We start from the raw sequence: 19,286 nt of genomic DNA on the forward strand, positions 1-19,286 counted from the left end.
AAATATTTGTTTATTCAAAACATTTGGACCTTTAGTCCTTTTGTTTGTTTGTCATTTTCATACCATGTTTCTTCTTCAAGAAGAAACATTAATTTTATATTCTTTCTATATGAATATTATATTTCTTAATCATAAAGAAATATTGTTTAACTATAACCTTCGCTTAAGAAAAGTTATATAACTCTTAATCATAATCAATGTTCGGCTATACTTCCGACTATGGTCTAAGCCCTTTATAATAATAAAATAATAACTTAGGCAGAGTCCCTTACCTCGCACGGGTATTCGGAGATAGATATTCCTAAGTTTATACGGGCAGAACTTCTACTCTATATGCACGTTTATCGAGGCGTTCTTGATCAACCCTTCTTGGCACGCAAAGCAAGACGATGTTCAGATGTCGTCGGGTCGTGCACGTACTTCGAGGAAGAATGTCGGGTTATTTGGCACGGATTACGAGGTGTTAGATGTCGGGTCGGTGGCACGCAAAACGATGTTCGGCACACAAACCGAGGTAGAGAGAGTGTAAATTCTAGATAGAGAGTGGCTGTGGGTGTGTGAAATGAATGTGCCATGGCTACCCTGTTTATAGCCGATTTTGAGTCACATCGCTTACCGCGATGGGCTCCTTTCCTGACTCTGTCGCGTACTGCGACTAACACATTCTCGCCACGTGTTGCCACGTGGTCTGACACGTTCTGCCACGTGTCTCGTCGTGTTGCCACGTGTCACCAGAGTGCGACACGTGTTCGTGAGTCACCACGGCCCATCGCGTACCGCGATGGCCGTCCTCTTGGACTCATCGCGTAGCGCGATGGGTCCTTAAATATTTATTTTTCATTTTGGTCCCTCTTCTTTGAGAGGCTCTTAAGCGGCTCACGGCGATGCGAGCGTGCGAAGTGCAAAGTGCGCCATCAAAGCGCCACATTTCGCCCAACGCCCTCCACCGTCGCCATCGCCAGCGCCATCTTCCTCGTCCTCGCCCGAGCAAGAGCGCGTGCGCGTGCGCGTGGGGTGCTACGCACCCTCCGCTAGGACCACCTAGTGCATGATATTCATAAAAGAATATTACTATGGAAAATCTCTTTCTTATAAAGAGCTTCCATTTGTTTACCACTTTCCATGTGGGATGGATTCCATCTTCCTTATTTATACCTTGGTGGAATGCTTCCACTTTCTTACATCTTCCAATGTGGGATGGAGTTTTCTCTTTACTTAATTCCTCCATGTAAGAATACTTAGCTTTAGGAAATATTTTTGTTTCCTTATTTTTCTTATATTTCTTTATTTAATGTTTTCTCATTACTTATCTTGAGATTATTTTTGATCCCTCAACTTTCCTGAGTTGTTTAAATTATGATCGAAATTTTGGGGATGTTACAAAAGATTAGGATTGACTTCGATTTCTCAAATACCAGTTCTAAAAACTTCGGGTATTTATAGTTTAGTCACACAACCTCCACTTGGTTGGTTTAAGTAGGTTATAATTACACATTCCTTTAACATATGATTTCTTTAACTAGCATGATAACCCAAGCAATCGCGTTAGCGATGTTATTTCGGAATTACCAAAACTAGAGAAATAGATCATAACTTATATCTCATCATTTCTAAGTACAATATAAGGATTCATGTTTTGATAAGTTATCAAAGTATTTCTATCTTTAAAGAACATGAATCGATCATGAACGATTGTCAATATAATTGACAATCACCAACTTTGAATTGTTGAATTAAGATGGTGAAACATTTCTCATCAAAAGATAATTGCAAGATAACCATGTACTTTAATAAACTAAACCACATGTTTTATATAATCATCAAGTAAAACAAATCTTCTTCATAGATTTTAGATGGTAAATGGAGTTTAGCTCATAATGAGCATAGTTATGAACATTAGAATGGATGATGAGAACAAACACGTGATTAAACTAGAACAATCTAACCAAATGTGGATGAATCTTCCTTCTTAATGATGATGGTGGATGGATGATGATAATGGTTGATGATGATGACCTCCAAGCCTTCAAACTCTTCACTAGATCTTCAATATGAGTGTTAGTGGGTGTTTTAATAAGTGGAAACCGTATAGAATTCTCTTCAAGGCACACTTGATCAATGAAACATAAGCCACTATTTATAGGCAGTCTGGAGGGTGAAGCACGGCCCCGTGCTTAGGTAGGCACGCCCCCGTGCCTTTATTGACATGTGCCATAATTAATTTGTCTTTTTGTTTAGGGTGACCACGGCCCCGTGGTCAGGAGGCACGGTCCCGTGCTTTTGTTCACAGTTTTTGTCTTTTCTTGTAGATTTTTGTCTTTTCTTGTGTTCAGGATCATGGGAGCGTGTTTCTTGAGGCATGGGGGCGTGTTTCTTGCTTTTCTTGTTTTTTCTTCCGTTTTTCTTTGTCTTTTCGCTCGTTTCTTCGTTTGAGGTTTGAGTTTACCTGAAATTGTATTTTATTATGATAAGTAGCCTTATGTGCTATGTTATTTGATAGAACTTGCAGTTTTTAGAGATTATTTGATGCTAAAAAGATGTATAATTTTATGTACATCAATAATTCTCTAATTACGGAACGAAATTCCCAAAAGTAGGGGATGCTGTAACAATTCGTGATTTCTTGTTTTTATTTTGTAACTGTTACCCGACCCATTTCTATGTTCGGGTTATCCTATCAATAAAATACCGCAGTTATCGAGTTATATATTTATTATAATATTTATTTAATTATTTATTTAATATATATATAATAACTTTCAAGATTATTCAATTTAACCCTAAACTAAACTTTAACCTCAAACTGATTCCATCTATAATCTTCAAGGACTAAACTGTAATTTATATTAGTCATAATCATCCAACCCATTTACCCATCAGTCCTAACCCATAACCTATTAGGTATATCCAAATTCGTGACCCAAATCGTGTATCCAAGACCCATTTGATAGCTTGGACCTCAATTCTCGTCACTAACTTGGAAATTGAATCACAATCTTCATTAAACATTCCAATTTCGGCCTACCGACACTCGATAGTATGTTAAATCGATCAAACTTGATTCGTATTACTTATTATACTAAGCTGAAAAATTCGTTCATCGATATGCATGATAACGAACTCCATATTACAATTAAAATTACCGACATAACCCTTAAACCCTCACCGTCATAACCCCTTTATTTAATTATAGTAACATCGTTGTTTGGATCGTGTTCTTGAGTTCGTATTGGTGGCCACTGTAATCACTAATTAACCTGTGATATTTCATCGTATAAGGTAATTGATTGTTGCTTCCAGTTCGTAATTGATCGTAAACATAAACGCCAAAGTTAATTGGATTAACAATAACATTTTTAGCCAATTGATTTCTTTAGGGTTTATGTGAATTGAGTTGTATGTACTGTTAGTATATAATTATTGTTTCTGAGTTATAACCGAGTTAGCCACCAGGCCAGATGGCTGGTGCACCATTGGTTAACCACTTGGCGATGGTTGGGCGCGGGTTCGAGTCCCCCAGCCCGTCTTTTTAGCGAATGTTTGGATATTTTGGGTTTTAATTATTATTTAATTCATATTAATAATTGTAAATCATAAATAAACAATATTTTATTAAAACTTACAAGTTTAACGTGTTGTTTTCCGGATCTTTACTAAAAGTATATGTACGTATACGTATACGTATACGTATATGTATATGTATATGTATATATATGTGTGTGTGTATAGGTATAATATAAATGGATTTAAAATCTAAATAGTAAAGGTTTTTAAATAAATAAAAATAATTATAAATATACTAATTATATTTAAATTAAATGGTTACAACGATCTTTTTATATATATATATTATAAATATATATTTTATATAAGAATTTTATTTATAATTATGAATATATTGTAATTAAAAATATATTACCGATTTATTAAATAAAGAAAAGTAATAAAATTGATAATAAATCTAAGTAATTAATAATTCTCGTAATAATATACCCAATTCCCAAATCTCTAAAAAACCATCGTTCATTTATATTTATTTTTCGCAACTATTCACTATTATGTTATCTTGTCGGTAATTCTCGAAGAGCTTGATCTACCTTTATTTTCTTATCAAATCATTATCTCCTTGCTCATTTGATAAGGTGAGTATTTCACTCCCCTTTTTACTTATTTTAATCTTTTTTGGGGACATATGCGTAACTTAAATATTTACCTATTATATGGTATTCAATTGCAACTATTTAATCCTTGTATGTATATCAGTTTAATGCTTAATTTGCTATCTGCTTATTTGCTTTGTTGAACGCATTTGGAGAGGTCCATCATAATCTCAGTAATAGTATGATCATACGACCGTCGCAGTAGCCAATACCCACTTTGCAAGGCAACGGTTTTTTCCCGACACTTATTAATTGCTCATTGGTTAAACTGCTTATCTCATAGTAACAGTTTGCGTTTTCTTTTATATATTATATTATATCTCACTTAACTGGTGTTTTACGCACTCAACCTTGTGTTGACAAAATTATTTATATTTTATACGCATATGCAGGTCATTGTGTGAGCTGATTGTCAAGAATTATGAAGGACTTAGGATTTGCTATGATAGAGAAGAGGTTATCAAGACTTATTTAAATTTAAACTACTTATTATCTTGTTTGCTTTATTTATGAATGATGTACTTTGTTTTATTTGGATTTTGTTTGAATATTTAAAATACATAAATAGATATTGTCATCTTAATTATTGCATGATAGTACCTTGAGAGCTGTGAGCAATCAGCTCACGCCCCGTCATTTTCGCCTTAGGTTGTGGTGTGACAGCCACTATCCATTATCTCCAATAGAGATAGTCGTTTCACTTCAAATTTCTGGACAAGTTTTCAAAAAGCAATGGGAACGCGATTGAATCTAAGTACCGCGTATCATCCCCAAACTGATGGGCAAAGTGAACGTACTATTCAAACCTTGGAGGATATGTTGCGTGCCTGTGTAATTGATTTAGGAGGTAGTTGGGATACTCATCTATCTCTAATAGAATTCTCGTACTATAATAGTTATCACACAAGAATCCAAATGGCAGCATTTGAAGCATTATACGGATGGAAATGGAACACGTGTATGTTGGTCCGAGGCAGGTGATAATCAATTATCAGGACCCGAAATTGTACAAAGAACCACCGATCAAGTAACACAAATCCTCGAACGATTAAAAGCGGCAAGGGATAAGAAAAGCTATGCGGATGTTCGCCGCAAGCCATTAGAATTCCAAGAAGGATATCAAATATTACTCAAAGTATCTCCTTGTAAAGGTGTGATACGGTTTTAAAAGAAAGGAAAATTGAGCCTGCGTTTTCTTGGACCATTCAAAATACTTGGAAGAATTGGACTAGTTTCTTATCGACTAGAATTACCTGAATGAATGAAAGGCATACACGACGTGTTCCACATATCTAATTTACGCAAGTGTTTAGTGGATGAAACTATTGCAACTCTAAATGATGTTAAAGTCAATGAAAAACTCAAATTAGTGGAACAACCTATTCAAATTGAAGACAACATGATCAAGTTCCTCAAACGTAAACGAATCAAGTTAGTAAAAGTTCGATAGGATTCTAGACGAGGACCCAAGTATACGTGGAAACTTGAGTCAGAAATGAAGAAGAATTATCCACATTTGTTCACTAAATCTCGAGGACGAGATAATTCAAAAGGTGGGGAGGATGTAACACCTCGAAAATTGCCAACTTAAGATTTAGTCTAAAAATGTCAATTCTTAAAGTATAGGGACTTAAAATAGAAATTATGGAATTTCTGACCCATCGCGATACGCAACAGGACAATCATAGACTCATCGCGTTACGAAATAGATCTTCACAAAAATCAATACTTGGGCGGCTTCACGCTACGCTATGACTAAACCCATAGGAGCATCGCGTTACGCGATGACCCTATTAAGCAATCGATTATACGTGTCCAACCACGTGTCAACACGTGGTATTCTTGCAGAGTTGCAGTGTCGTGATACGCGACGGGCACATAAATAACCCACTGCGATACACAATGGAATCCAAAATATGCCTATAAATAGGAGGCTACGGGATTTAACCCAATTCATCCCAGAAACAACTTCTAAAACACACACATAACCTAGGGAAGTGTGCCCGATTACTACAACGAGCTGACGCTTCATTTTCTCAAAGTACGTGCAAGTATCGAAGTCCCAAACGTGTTATCAATCATCTAAGCGTGTTTTTAGCAAGATCCTAACCTTCAAGTCGTCACTTTTTTCTTATCATTAGCAATCCGAGTGCTCGCATTAAGGTAGAGGTTATGTTTAAGTTATTTAAGCTATAGCTTAGACATTAGATAAGGCTATGGCCTTTAACCTTGAAAAGATTTTATAACATTCATAAAGATTATTATAAACGTTACTCCTTGACAAATTAATGTTAACAAAGATATATTTTGACGAGCATGTAGTAACTGTAAAGGGATACCACTAGTAGTAAGTTTCTTGCCCAAGGAAAGTAATTCGTATAAATCTCAATCAACCGTGCGACCCGTTTACTTACCTGGAGAAACTCACCAACGTGTTAGAACTTATTAAGCCAAAGCATGTTACATCAAATGTCACATTAAAACAAGTGTTTTCATTTAATGACAAAGTTGAAAACTTTATCAAGGTTAAACTAAGCTCAAGGGCAATAGCTTATAACGAAACATGATCCAGATATTTATAAGAGCCTAATTATTTATAGGTTAACATCATTCCCATTCACAATCAAGAAGGTTTTCAAACGAACACCGACGGTACATGTGAATACGTTAAACCTTATAATAGGTCAAAACATATTTATACTCTATAAGATAAACATGGTTGTTTACCTTAAAGAGTCAGTCAACGTTTTACATGAGATTACATGATCTCTAAAACATTATAATACAATTCAACTCAGACCAAATACACATGTGCCTCGATCCATACATAGTTGTCTAGCCTAAACAGTCGAATGCTATGTGGCCGGGGGCTAATAGTCATAATTAGTTCTCCATTAGGGGCTACATGGCTTGGAAACACTTTTTTGTGTGTACGATAGTGGTAAAAATCCCGAAAGTAGAAATATTTCCGCTGAGTTTGTACAAGAAAACTATATTTGTATTGTAATTGTGATTTAGATATTTTTTAGAGTCATACGTGTTCACCAGCTAGTTAATGTATTTTTCCCACCCTTTGCAGGTAATTAAGTTTTAGTAAGAAATAGCAAGGATTGGAGTAATCATGAAGATAGAAGCTCGTGTTACAAGATGGCTCAGTTCTAATAATTAAATTCCTTGTAATAAAAACAATGTTTTGTAAACAAATACCTGGGTGTTTAATTCCCGAGTAAATTTTTAATGTAAATTAATATTTTATAAATTAAAGTCTTACGCTAAATTTAACCCATAACTATATTACAAAACATGTACCAACTGATTGTCACACTTCTAGGCTCTAAGTCGGGGTGTGACACGAATCGCCGACCCAAAAAAAATTTAGACCGTGACTTCAGTCACTCTTACTGCTTAGCCTAAACTTCGCCAATGCCACTTAGCGTTTGATTCATAAGGGAAGGTTTTTTCAAAAATAGAAAACGATATTCTTCTTGCTACCATTTTCGCAAAATTTGACAAACTCGGAGGATATGTAAAAGATATTCTTTGTTTTCCATCGCTTTGACCTGCATAAAAGATATTATTAGGTTTCTTTTCTTACAGAGCCTTTCAACTTTTTATTATCTATATATATATTATATATAATACATGAAACACTGGCAAACTAAGACACCTACTTTTTAAGTAAATTGCAACTTGTAAAACATAAAGTACATATTTTATAGAGTGTAAGATAGAGACAAACTTGTCCATTAAATCATATGCAAGGAAATAGTTGTAACATTGGCCTCTCAACTTTACTCAACTTTTGTAAATTTAAAAATTGTTACAACTTTGAACCTTCATCAGTAGCCATGTATTCCTTTTGATATTAATTGTAACCAACTTCCCACAAACGATTTTCCTACGACCGTAGAATTTTCATACGTTAATATATTTTTTTAGAAATCACACTTTAAAAATGAGCATTTTTTGTCTTTAAATTGGGTATGATATTACTATAGTTTTTTCAATCAAAAAAATTAACATGTTATGTATGAGCGTTTACTATTTGATTTTAACATTTTCTAAGTTAAATTGTGAGATAAAGTGTTGGTTTGATTTTTTGTTATTGAAAGCCAAAACTGAATCGGCGAATAATAAAACTGAATCGTTACTAATGGTTTAGTTTCAGGCATTTAGCTTCAATAATAAGTTTATAGTCCGGTCTGGTTTTATATGGCTTATTTTTGGTATAAATCGTAAACCGAACTGTTTGCTATGGTTTAAACATTTAGAAACCAGCTAATCAAAAGCGGTGACTAGTTTAAACGTTCTCAAGGTTTCAAATGAACCTTGCACATCCGTAGTTGTTACATGATTACTAGGATTTTTGTTTCCCGTCGCATCGCGCGGGCATCTGTCTAGTCTTTCTTATGTATGAGTGGCAAAAAGAAGGAAATTGTCTTTCTCGTGAGGGGCATGTTGATCTCGTTAAACGATTCTATGGGCGATGTTAGTGCAGGTGGTTTTAATTGCAATTTAAATGAAACCATGGACTAAAAAGACTAATGTTAAGCTATTGAGCTATTTAGCTTATTTGAACAAATCATATGGACGAAAACAACAGTTTACTCGTAATTTCAAGTTGGTTATTTAACGAGGTATCTGGTTAAGGATTAACTCACTCAACTAGGTTCAACCTCGTGTCGTCGAAAGTACCACAACTTCAAGTATCCCATTGAAGAACCGAGAATAAGAAGAGAGAATATAAAGATTATGACAAGAGTAGCTAAGAAGGAAAAAAAACCTTTTATATAAATGAGTATATGAAAAGATCAAAATGCCCTTACGCTCACGCTCGATGCACGTGACCATCGTTAACATCTAAAATAGATTGTCGTCCACTTCACGGACCATCGCAACAAGTTATTACTTATTACGAGACAAGGGTGTGCGTAGATCAGTTTTGACTCAAAGTTAATCGTTTATTAGAAAATCATTAAACCGATCCAGGGTAGAAACAGCCACGTGTGACACCATATGAAACTGAAACAACGGCTCTCCATCTCCGATGATTACTTTGCTTCCGTAATTGATTGCCTTCTTTTCGCATCACCATTTTCAAGATACTGTTGCTTGGTTGCTTATGGATCCAGGATTATTAGTACAGCTGTTAATATGCTGTCAATATACACAATGGGCTGGCTGGCTGGCTGGTTATCAACTGTCCAATTTAAGTAAGCATTTTTCTATTTATTTATATAGTAGTATGCACACCAAGTGTTCGATGAATTGCTTGTGAGAAATTAAGGGGAAATGGGTCCTGGGAATGATGTATGGCCTCATTGTGCATCCTTGGATAATGGGTATTTAAAGGAATGTGTGCCTCCTGTGCAAGGTGAAGAACAAGATGATGAGCCCGAGGATTCGGATAATGTTAATCAACCAAATACTGCTAAGCCTCCCAGGAATCTTCAGCATTGTTCTAGCCAGGCTATGATGGCCGGCACTTCGGATTCGGTCAGTGATTTTTCATAAAAAAATTACCAATTTTCTGAAGTTGTTTTGAGGGTTTAGTTTTTAATTTGGTTAGTATGTTGAAAATGAATTCATTAGTTCTTTTGTGGTTCAATATCTTATTTGTTGAGTAAGATTTCACCAACAAACTGATCCACAATGTGTGAATGAACTCAAGATCTTCTGTTATGTGGTCCATTTTCCATGATTTTTGTTTGGCATTAAAGTGATTGATACTGCACTTATGAGAATTGAGTAGTGTATCGAAGATCAAACAACATATTGTGGTTTTGGGTTAAGTATCTGAGTCTAGCTGTTCATCTCACACACATTAAGTTGTTCTAAAGTTGAAAATAAACAGGTATGGTTTAGTTATTTCATACAATGTTTAGTTTCTTCAAAAAATTATTTGCTCTAAATTAGGGCTTTAATTTGTAAAAAATTCTGAAACTTACTTACATCGGGCGTGATTGATCCAGAGTTGATGAACTTTAAACTGGTTGTGTGAAAATTAACAGTTTTGTTTTAGTTATTTCAATAAAATAGTATTTGCTCTAAATTAGGACTATAATTGGTTAGAAATCTTGAAACACACTTAAATCGGCGTGATTTATCAATTACTAAGATGCCTGGCAAATAACTGTTTATAGTTGCCAATATGAATTTCTGATACTCATGTTGCAACAATCATTTTAAAAACACACATTCAAACACTGTTACCTTGCTTTCTATGATTCTTAAATGTCAATAGCTGTGTCCTTTCTACTCAAGTCCAATATATTCATGATTATGAAGACACAATCTAAGACAATTGATTATGAAATTATAATGTAGTAAATTGTGATCATCTGAATTTCCCAATAATTTTTCTTTTCTCTGTTTATAAAGAAACCAACAAACGAAGGCATCACATATATTCCCATCTTTCGGTCAGGAAGCTGTTCAGAAATGGGTCCAAAACCGTATATGGAAGACGAATACATATGTGTAGATGATCTTCAACAGCATTTAGATCCACAACCAGATTACTCTTTTCATGGAGCTTTTTATGGGGTAATTAATTTCACATATTTCTAATTTTTTAAATTATGTGATGAACAAACACTAAACAGTTGAATTACCATTGCAGGTGTTTGATGGACACGGTGGCATTGATGCTGCATCTTTTACTAAACGAAACATTCTTGAGTTCATTCTTGAAGACTCTATCTTCCCGAAGGGGGTGAAGAAAGCTGTTAAGAATGCATTTGCCAAAGTCGATCATGCGTTAGCGGATACTAGATCTCTTGATAATTCCTCTGGGACTACTGCGTTGACTGCCCTTATATTAGGAAGGTAAGCTACTTTATGCCCACTAAATGTTTGATGTTATCGGTGCTAAATGGGTTGTGTTCACGGGTTGACGGTCCAACCAAACATGAAGACAAAAACTTGGCACGAACACGAACCTGTAAATCGTGTCAAACATATGAACCTGAACTAGGGTTGTAAATGAGTTGAGCCAAGCCGGGCCAGGTTGGGCTCAAGCTCGGCTCATTCACAAACCGAACTGAGCCCTTAACAAACTGACATGTGGATCTCTACTCGTTAAAAGCGCCGGCTCCCAGCTCATCGAGCGAGCTCATATATTTAAAAGCTTGGGCTTTAACTTAAACAAGCCAGCTAAAAAAGCCTAGTGAGCCAACAAGCTGAGCTTACCTTGGCTTGGGCTTGGCTCGTTTTCAAAATGAGTGTCCGAGCCGGCTCTGCTCTGCTCGTTTGCACTTGAGCAGATTTCGAGTGAGCTTTTTTCCAGCTGTTATTTAGCGAGCCACGAGATTTTGAACAACCCTAATCCATATACGACATGAAAATTCATTTGTTGGCACGAACTGTTTTTTATTTTAATTTTTCTGCATATTATTATTATTATTATTATTATTATTATTATAAATATACAATTTTACAACCATAAATACATATGTATATAAAATGATTTACATTTACTTATAAATTCGTATGTTGATATCTGTTTCAAGTTTCAAATTTTAAACTTTGGCATAAAATAATCAACCATTTTAGTTTATGACATAAAACACATGTTTTAAATATTAAAAAAAGAAATGCGTTGAACGGTTTAACTCGTGAACCTACCAGCTTGATACGAACAGGAACCGTTTAGCTTAGCGTGTTTGTATGCTAAACTCAACCTGGCGAATTTTGTGTTAGGTCTGTGTTGTGTCAGAATTCAGAACCCCCCCCCCCCCCCGGTGTGACATACAGAGGGTCATCAAGATCCAAAGATTTCCATATGTGTAGATTTTTGACGATGAATTTACACGTATTCGCAGGAATATGTTAATTGCAAACGTTGGGGACTCGAGAGCCATACTTGGGAAACGAGGGCGCGCAATCGAGCTTTCAACAGACCACAAACCGAGCTGCACATCTGAAAAAATGAGAATTGAGAAACTTGGAGGTGTGGTTTATGACGGGTATCTCAACGGACAGCTGTCAGTAGCGCGTGCACTAGGAAACTGGCACATGAAGGGCCCAAAAGGGTCAGACGGCCCGTTGAGTGCCAAGCCAGAATTGGAAGAAGTAACATTAACCGAAGAAGACGAATTTCTGATAATCGCTTGTGACGGTTTATGGGACGTGATGAGCAGCCAATACGCAGTTACAATTATAAGAAAGGAACTTATGTTACATAATGATCCTGAAAAGTGTTCTAGAGAACTTGTTACGGAGGCTTTAAAGAGGAACAGTTGTGATAATCTAACGGTTGTGGTTGTTTGTTTCTCATCCGACCCGCCACCTAAGATTGAGATACCTAAAATGCATAGACGCAGGAGCATATCCGTCGAAGGACTTGATGTTCTAAAAGGTGTTTTGGATAATGTTTGATTCAAAACTTGCATCAATTTTGTTGGGTTTCTAGCTCAAAGTTAATTTGTACAAATTGAGTAAACAGCTAGTTTTGTTTTTGAGTGTTTTTATACATTTTTCTTTTTGGTTTTCCGATTTTCATTTTGTTACAAAAGATAATATAATAAGAACTGTTACTTTTAGTTTTCTAATTTTATTTTATTTTATTTTTTAATTTATTTTAGATCAACTTGTCATATTTTTACCATTGAGTTGCAACTTGGTGGGCTTGAATATACAAATTGTTTTAAGTTTAGCTCTTGGGCCAATCAATGGTATAATGTTTGAAAGTTCTGATAAAAGCATACAAAGATTTTGAAATGTACTAAACTAAAAGTAAAATGAATTTTCTTCGTATATAGAGATAAATAAATATAACAAGTTATGGTTTTTATTTATATCATTTTGATGCCAAAAACTTAGTGATTGGGGTAGGGCCCGCCGCTCGTTCGCTGCTTGCTCGAATATTGCTCGTTTGATTTTCGCTCGGTTTGGAAATGAGTCGAACAACTCAGTCTGGTTTGAAAACAAACCAAGCACGAGCAAAGTGTCGCTCGGTTCGGTTCGTTTTTGCTTGAATTATTTTTTATTATATATATATATATATATATTTCATGTACATATACAAATAAATAATATATTTTAAAGTTTTTGAAATTTTCTTTTCTTTGTGTTGACTTTAAAATTCAATTTTAAACTCTAGTTGCTCGTTTAATATATTTTTCTTGTTAACTTTGAGTTTTAGACATTTTAGGGTTGAAAGTATAGACATTTTGAAGTTAAAAGTCTTGAATTAGTGATATTTTTACTTTTAGAAATTCAAAATTAAAAACTTTGTATGAAACCAAGCCAAATCAAGCCGCACGGTTTCAAACCAAACCAAGTTCAAGCATAAAAATATCGCTCGTTTCGTAAAATTCAACCCGCTCAGTTTAGCTCGCTTTTAAACCAAAGTAAGTATGAGCATGCCCGCATTCGATTCCACTCAATTCGTGAACAACCCTAGATTGGGGTGGCGTGATGACTTGTAGTGCTTCTTAAGGCTTTAATAAATTGCAGATGCAGGTTCAAAACTCATCCAATCTAATTTTTTGAAATCTTTTTCTTTTTCTTTGGAGCGGTTTTGTCTTTGAGGGTAAAGTTAAAATACAAAGGACAACAAAAATGAGAAGGGTGAGAAGGAATCTAATCCATTGATCTTAGATTTGGATGGCGAAGATTAATTTGAAAATAAAAATGGATGAAAACGGCATGAAGGTAATAACCCACTTATGATGACTCTCTCTCTCTCTCTTCACATGCAAGGCACATGTCAATTCCTCCATCATTTTAAAACGTTTATAACTTTTTCATACGACGTTTTTTTAGAATTTTATTTTTACCATAATAACGAGCGTTTTTTTATCTTTGATATGAATATCATATTGTTATATAAAAATAAAAAAAAATATGGTGGGTTTTTTTGTATTTTGTTATTTGGTTGTTCATTGTGTTTTTTAATTGGGTTTTTCTATGCATTGTGTTATATATTTTGGTCATTGTGTTTTTCAATTAATACTCATATTAAAAATAAAAATTAAAACAAAGATTACGTCATTGTGTCTTTCGTTTGTCACTGTGTCTTTGTGCTCAACATTTGTTTTATGTTGATTGTGTATTACGTTCAAGCGATTGTGTAATATGTAGATTCCACTGTGTTTTACGTTTAAGGTCATTGTGTTATATGTATTTACCATTGTGTCTTACGTTTAAGGCCATTGTGTAATATGTATTTACCAATGTGTCTTACGTTTAGGCCATTGTGTTATATGTATTTACAGTTTAAGGTCATGGTGTTATATGTATTTACCATTGTGTCTTACGTTTAAGGTCATTATGTTATATGTATTTACCATTGTGTCTTACGTTTAAGGTCATTGTGTTATATGTATTTACCATTGTGTCTTACGTTTAAGGTCATTGTGTTATATGTATTTACCATTGTGTCTTACGTTTAAGGCCATTGTGTTATATGTATTTACCATTGTGTCTTACGTTTAAGGCCATTGTGTTATATGTATTTACCATTGTGTCTTACGTTTCAGGCCATTGTGTTGTTATATTATATGTATTCATTATTGTGTTTTACGTTTCATGTTATTGTGGAATATGCATTCATCATTGTGTTTTATGTATTAGATAATTTGTTGGTATTTTTCATTATATATATATTATTACACAACGGTGTTATTAGTATTTTAAAAAAACATAATGATCAGTTGAAAGACACAATGACGAAAAAACACAATAATAAACAGAAAGACACAGTGACGAAAAAAGACACAATGGTAAGTAAAAAGACACAATAACGTAAATTATTTTTTATTCTTATATAACAAAATTATACTCATATTAAAGATATAAAACGTTTGTTACTATGGTGAATTTTATTTTAAAAAATATATCATATGAAAAAGTTATAGACGTTTAAAAATGATGCGGGAATTAACATGTGACTTGCATGTAGAGAGAGAAAATGTGTAATATTACTTTTATACCCTTTTTTCTTTGGTCGCTACTTGACACATGTCAATTAATTAAGGCTTTTTATCTTTCTCATTTTTATTCCCCTTTATAAAATAACTTGACCCTTGTCTGTAAATGGATCCTTAATGATTCAAAGATTTTATTTGTTACCATTTTTATGCTTTTTATTATTTTATTTGTTTTTATGTTTTAAATACGTTAATTTGACAAGTTTATTATTTGCCTTTATTCCTGGTGCTGCAATGAACTTATCTAATACCAACCAAAATCATGTCGACCCGTCGTCATAACACTCGGGGTTTTCCCATCCGAATAAACGTCATATTTAAATGGTTTTTGTTATCGTTAGCTATGCTATTGTCGCTACTATTATAGGTGTTTACAAATTTATTTTTTGCGTTTTGTGTTGATAGCGTAACGAACCTAACCGATACCGATTTATTTGTGTTTTAAGTGCAGTTTGTTTTTAAGAGGTAAAATGCATGCAGTCTTTTGACCACATCTGTAGAGCTCTATCGTAGAAGAGGTGGACGAAAAGTCTGCAGTCTGTAATAAGAAGGTTGTTTGCTTTTTAACTTCAGCATACTGCTAAAAAATTCGAGGCTGTTGATTTCACTTACAGTCAACGTCGAATTTCGAAAGAGACGACAAGCGGTGGCGGAGAGAAGCGGGGACAAGAGGTAGCGAAATAGGGTACAGTAGGTTTATGCCTCGAGTGTTGAATTTCGATTAGTGGAGTAGAGGATATGGAGAGGTGACACCAGTGGAGGAGCAAGGGGTGGTGGCTAGGGTTGAGAGTCTGTTAAGGAGAACGATGTTTTATGAGGTTAGAAGAGATGAAAGAGGGGCCAAATCTGCACCAAGAAGAGTTCGTGTTAGATGTATTTTAATGAAACGTTTGCGAGAAAACAAAAACTCTGCAAAAGCTCATGTTTGTGCGTCGCAAACAGAAGAGCTCCTGCAGAGCTTTTTTCAGAAAACAAACACCACGTTAATGTTGGTGTCATAACGAACTTAACCAATACCGACCAAGTTCATACTCTATGCCATCACGGGGTTCTTACTAGTTACATATAAAAGTCTTTTTTAAGTGATATGATTTTTTCATTTGTTCCCCTTGGGTATCATTTTCATTTACTAGGGTGACCAGTGGTTGTCATCTTCAAAACTTTTACCAGCCTAAACTAACAATCCATTTAGGGTATAATATATAAAAACTTATAAATTTAAAATACATAAAAAAATTGCACTAAAAACACTATATTTCTAAAAACACTATAAAAAATTGCACTGTAATTATAATTATAGAGCATTCTCAATGGGTGGGTTCTCTATACTCATCTTCATTTCTAAAATTTAAAAAAAAATCATCTAATTAACCACACCAACCCATTCCCTATCTCCAAACTTCATTTCTAAATTTAGTGAAATAGTATAGAGCAATCTCATCCCATTCTCCATCTCTATCTCTATAATTACACTAAAAACACTATATTTCTCTCTCCTGTTCAATTAAATAATATTTTTTATACCTTTATCATTACAGTTTTCTCTCTCCTCTACTCACAACCAATCCACCAAATATTAAAAAATAAATAGGGGCAAACAATGTTCCTCAAATTTACAAAAAATCACTACATTTCTCTCTCCACCCTATAACTTACACTCACAACCACACCCTATAATTTGCAAACTTCCCTCACATAGTTATGGAGAATGGGATGAGAATGCTCTTAGAAGCCTCCAAATTTAAAGCATTCTCACAATACTCAATTCCCAACTATCCTTCTATAAAAATATATTATAAATCAATTTATATTGAAAATGATAATAAGACAAAATAGTTAGTAGTTAAAATTATAGATGAAAAAAAGAGAAAAAATATATAAAGATGGGAATGAAGAATGGTTTGAAAGAAGTTTTTAGAAAATGATGTATAAATTAAAGAAATTGTGTTTTTTAGTTAAATTTTAAAGTTGAAGAATCCATTGAGAATGCTCGTAGAGTTTGTATTATACGAAGTTTGTATTATACGGATGAGATGGGAAGTTATTTCCCAGTTAAGGCGTACCCTAAGATAGACGTGCACAAATCGGGTACAGTTGAAAAACCCGAACCGGTTCGGAACCGGTTTTTTTCACACCGGGTAGGAAATGGCACCGGTTCCAGTCAGGAACCGGTTCGGTTCCCGACCCGAACCGTTGCCCCAAAATGCCAACTTTTAGAAACCGGGTAGGGTAGGAACCGGGACCGGTTATTACGTAAAAACCGGTTCCGCCGGGTTTTTTTTAAATTCAAATACAAGAGCCGTTACAAACCGGTTCCAACGGCTATATAGCCGTTTTGACCGTTGGAACCGGTTTTTTTACTATAATTAGGTTATTTACATTCTATAAATAGCAAGGTATGGTGTGTACTTGTTAAACCACTTCCAAAACTATAAAACACACTCCAAAACACAATTAAGCTTAAACCGACAACAAATGGAAACTAATGACGACGTTGTTATGGTGATCAAAACAACACGATGCCCCGATGTTTGGGTTCATTACGATTTGTGTCTCATGACCGACTCACAAGAGATGGCTCGTTGCAAATATTGCTCGAAATTTCTTAAAGCAGGGTCCAACTCGACTTTACGAAAACATACGAATAAGTATTGTTGAGAGAAAAGAAGTTTGGATGCTAAAAAAGCGGAAGTGGGAGAGTCGTCCGGCTCTACAACCCAAGCATCTACCGCCGGTGACAACGCTTAATCGTTGTAGAACGCCGGATTAAAACGACGGACTTTGTTTTTTAGTTTTAGTTGTTATGTTTAGTATCGTTTATGTTTTAATAATGTTTGTAATAGTTATTGTTTAAATAAATAAAATGTTCGTTGTTATTAAAAAAGTAACAAAAAATTAATCATGACTAACAAAAGTAGTTATTATTAAACAAATCAAAACTAAATATTAGTTGAACTTGTTACAAATAATTTTACTAAAACAAATAAAAAACACAAATTACAACTCTTCTTCGTCTTCACCCTCGTCTTCGTTATCGGAAGAAAGCCCGTCATCCGTCTCCTCATCATGAATAGGACGCTCTATTGGTATTACGTCTTCAAAGTTCGCCTTGTGTTGTACATGATCCACCGCATCCAAATGGTCCTTTAGGCAAATGCAAACCTCTAGAGACTCGGGAGTTAATTTTGTTCTTCGCATAGATAATACCCTCCCACTAAGAGAAAAACCGATTCGGAAGCAACCGTTGAGGCTTGTACGGCAAGCAAATCACGAGCCATGGCGGATAGAATGGGAAATTAGTTTTGTTTTCCTTTCCACCAAGCCAATAAATCAATATTGCGAATTCCGTCGACCGTTGCGCCCTCAACATAGTTTGCTCCACTATATCGACCAAGTTCGCTAGTTGGTGTGTTTCCTCTTTGCCTCTTAGATGCCGATTCACGAACCGCATTCATCAAGTTTATAAGTGGGTCATTGCACGGCCTACTAGTTGTTGATTTTTTCACAAAAGACGATCTCGTGCTTGGACCATATATTTGAAAATAATGGTCACAAAGGTCTTGAAGGTTTTTGTTGAACTTTTCCTTCGCTTCCGTCGACAACTTCGGGTCGATCTCGTGCATACCCAAGTTGTCGAATATTTCCTCGATCGTTGTCTCAACCCCATGAACATTCCAATAGGGGTTTAATGTGGCGGCACAAGTAAAGACCGGCGGTATGTTTTCAAAATATTTTAAGAACTTTTCCTTCATCACCGCAACAATATTCTTGAAGAGTTTGTTCTCCGTAAAGTTTTTAAAAGTGCAAGACATGTAGTATAATTCTTGCAAAACCCAACAACTAGTAGGATAATAGACTCCCGATAACTTTGTTGTTGAGTTTTTAAACACGTCAAGATACCCCAACAAAAAACCGACATTCACCCAAACACTTTCCGGAAGCATATCGGCCTCGCGTTTATCAACAAGATTGTTATGAAAAGATTGTAAAGTTTGGCGTTGGGCAAAAGCACACTTTAGCATATGACAAGTTGAGTTCCAACGGGTTGGAACGTCCCAATTCGGCCCCAAATACTTTCTTTCAACCGACTTGCAATAGTTCTTATATTCAAGATGTCTTCTTTTACCACTTTTGAGACATCTTGTAACATAAGTCTAAAGAATTTTAAATCGTCACAAATGTTTTCATTATC

The 19,286-nt window shown here is 34.9% G+C and overlaps 1 protein-coding gene across 2 annotated transcripts; it reads left to right on the plus strand.

Moving 5' to 3' along the window:
• Positions 1-9,132: 9,132 nt before the first annotated feature.
• LOC143599310 (putative protein phosphatase 2C 47) lies at positions 9,133-12,649 on the plus strand. Of its 2 annotated transcripts, XM_077077298.1 has the most exons (5): positions 9,133-9,373; positions 9,535-9,656; positions 10,542-10,706; positions 10,783-10,988; positions 11,984-12,649. In XM_077077298.1, exons 1-5 carry the CDS (start codon positions 9,283-9,285, stop codon positions 12,537-12,539), a joined length of 1,140 nt encoding a protein of 379 aa, XP_076933413.1. In that variant the 5' UTR covers positions 9,133-9,282; the 3' UTR covers positions 12,540-12,649. The 2 variants fall into 2 exon arrangements, with proteins under 2 accessions (XP_076933413.1, XP_076933420.1); XM_077077305.1 differs by having other exon boundaries at positions 9,133-9,656.
• The last annotated feature ends 6,637 nt before the right edge of the window (positions 12,650-19,286 follow it).

Source organism: Bidens hawaiensis, unplaced genomic scaffold (genome assembly GCF_021521415.1).
Source record: "Bidens hawaiensis isolate Kalapana, Puna unplaced genomic scaffold, B.hawaiensis_p1.1 tig00001920_1, whole genome shotgun sequence".
NCBI lineage: Eukaryota > Viridiplantae > Streptophyta > Magnoliopsida > Asterales > Asteraceae > Bidens > Bidens hawaiensis.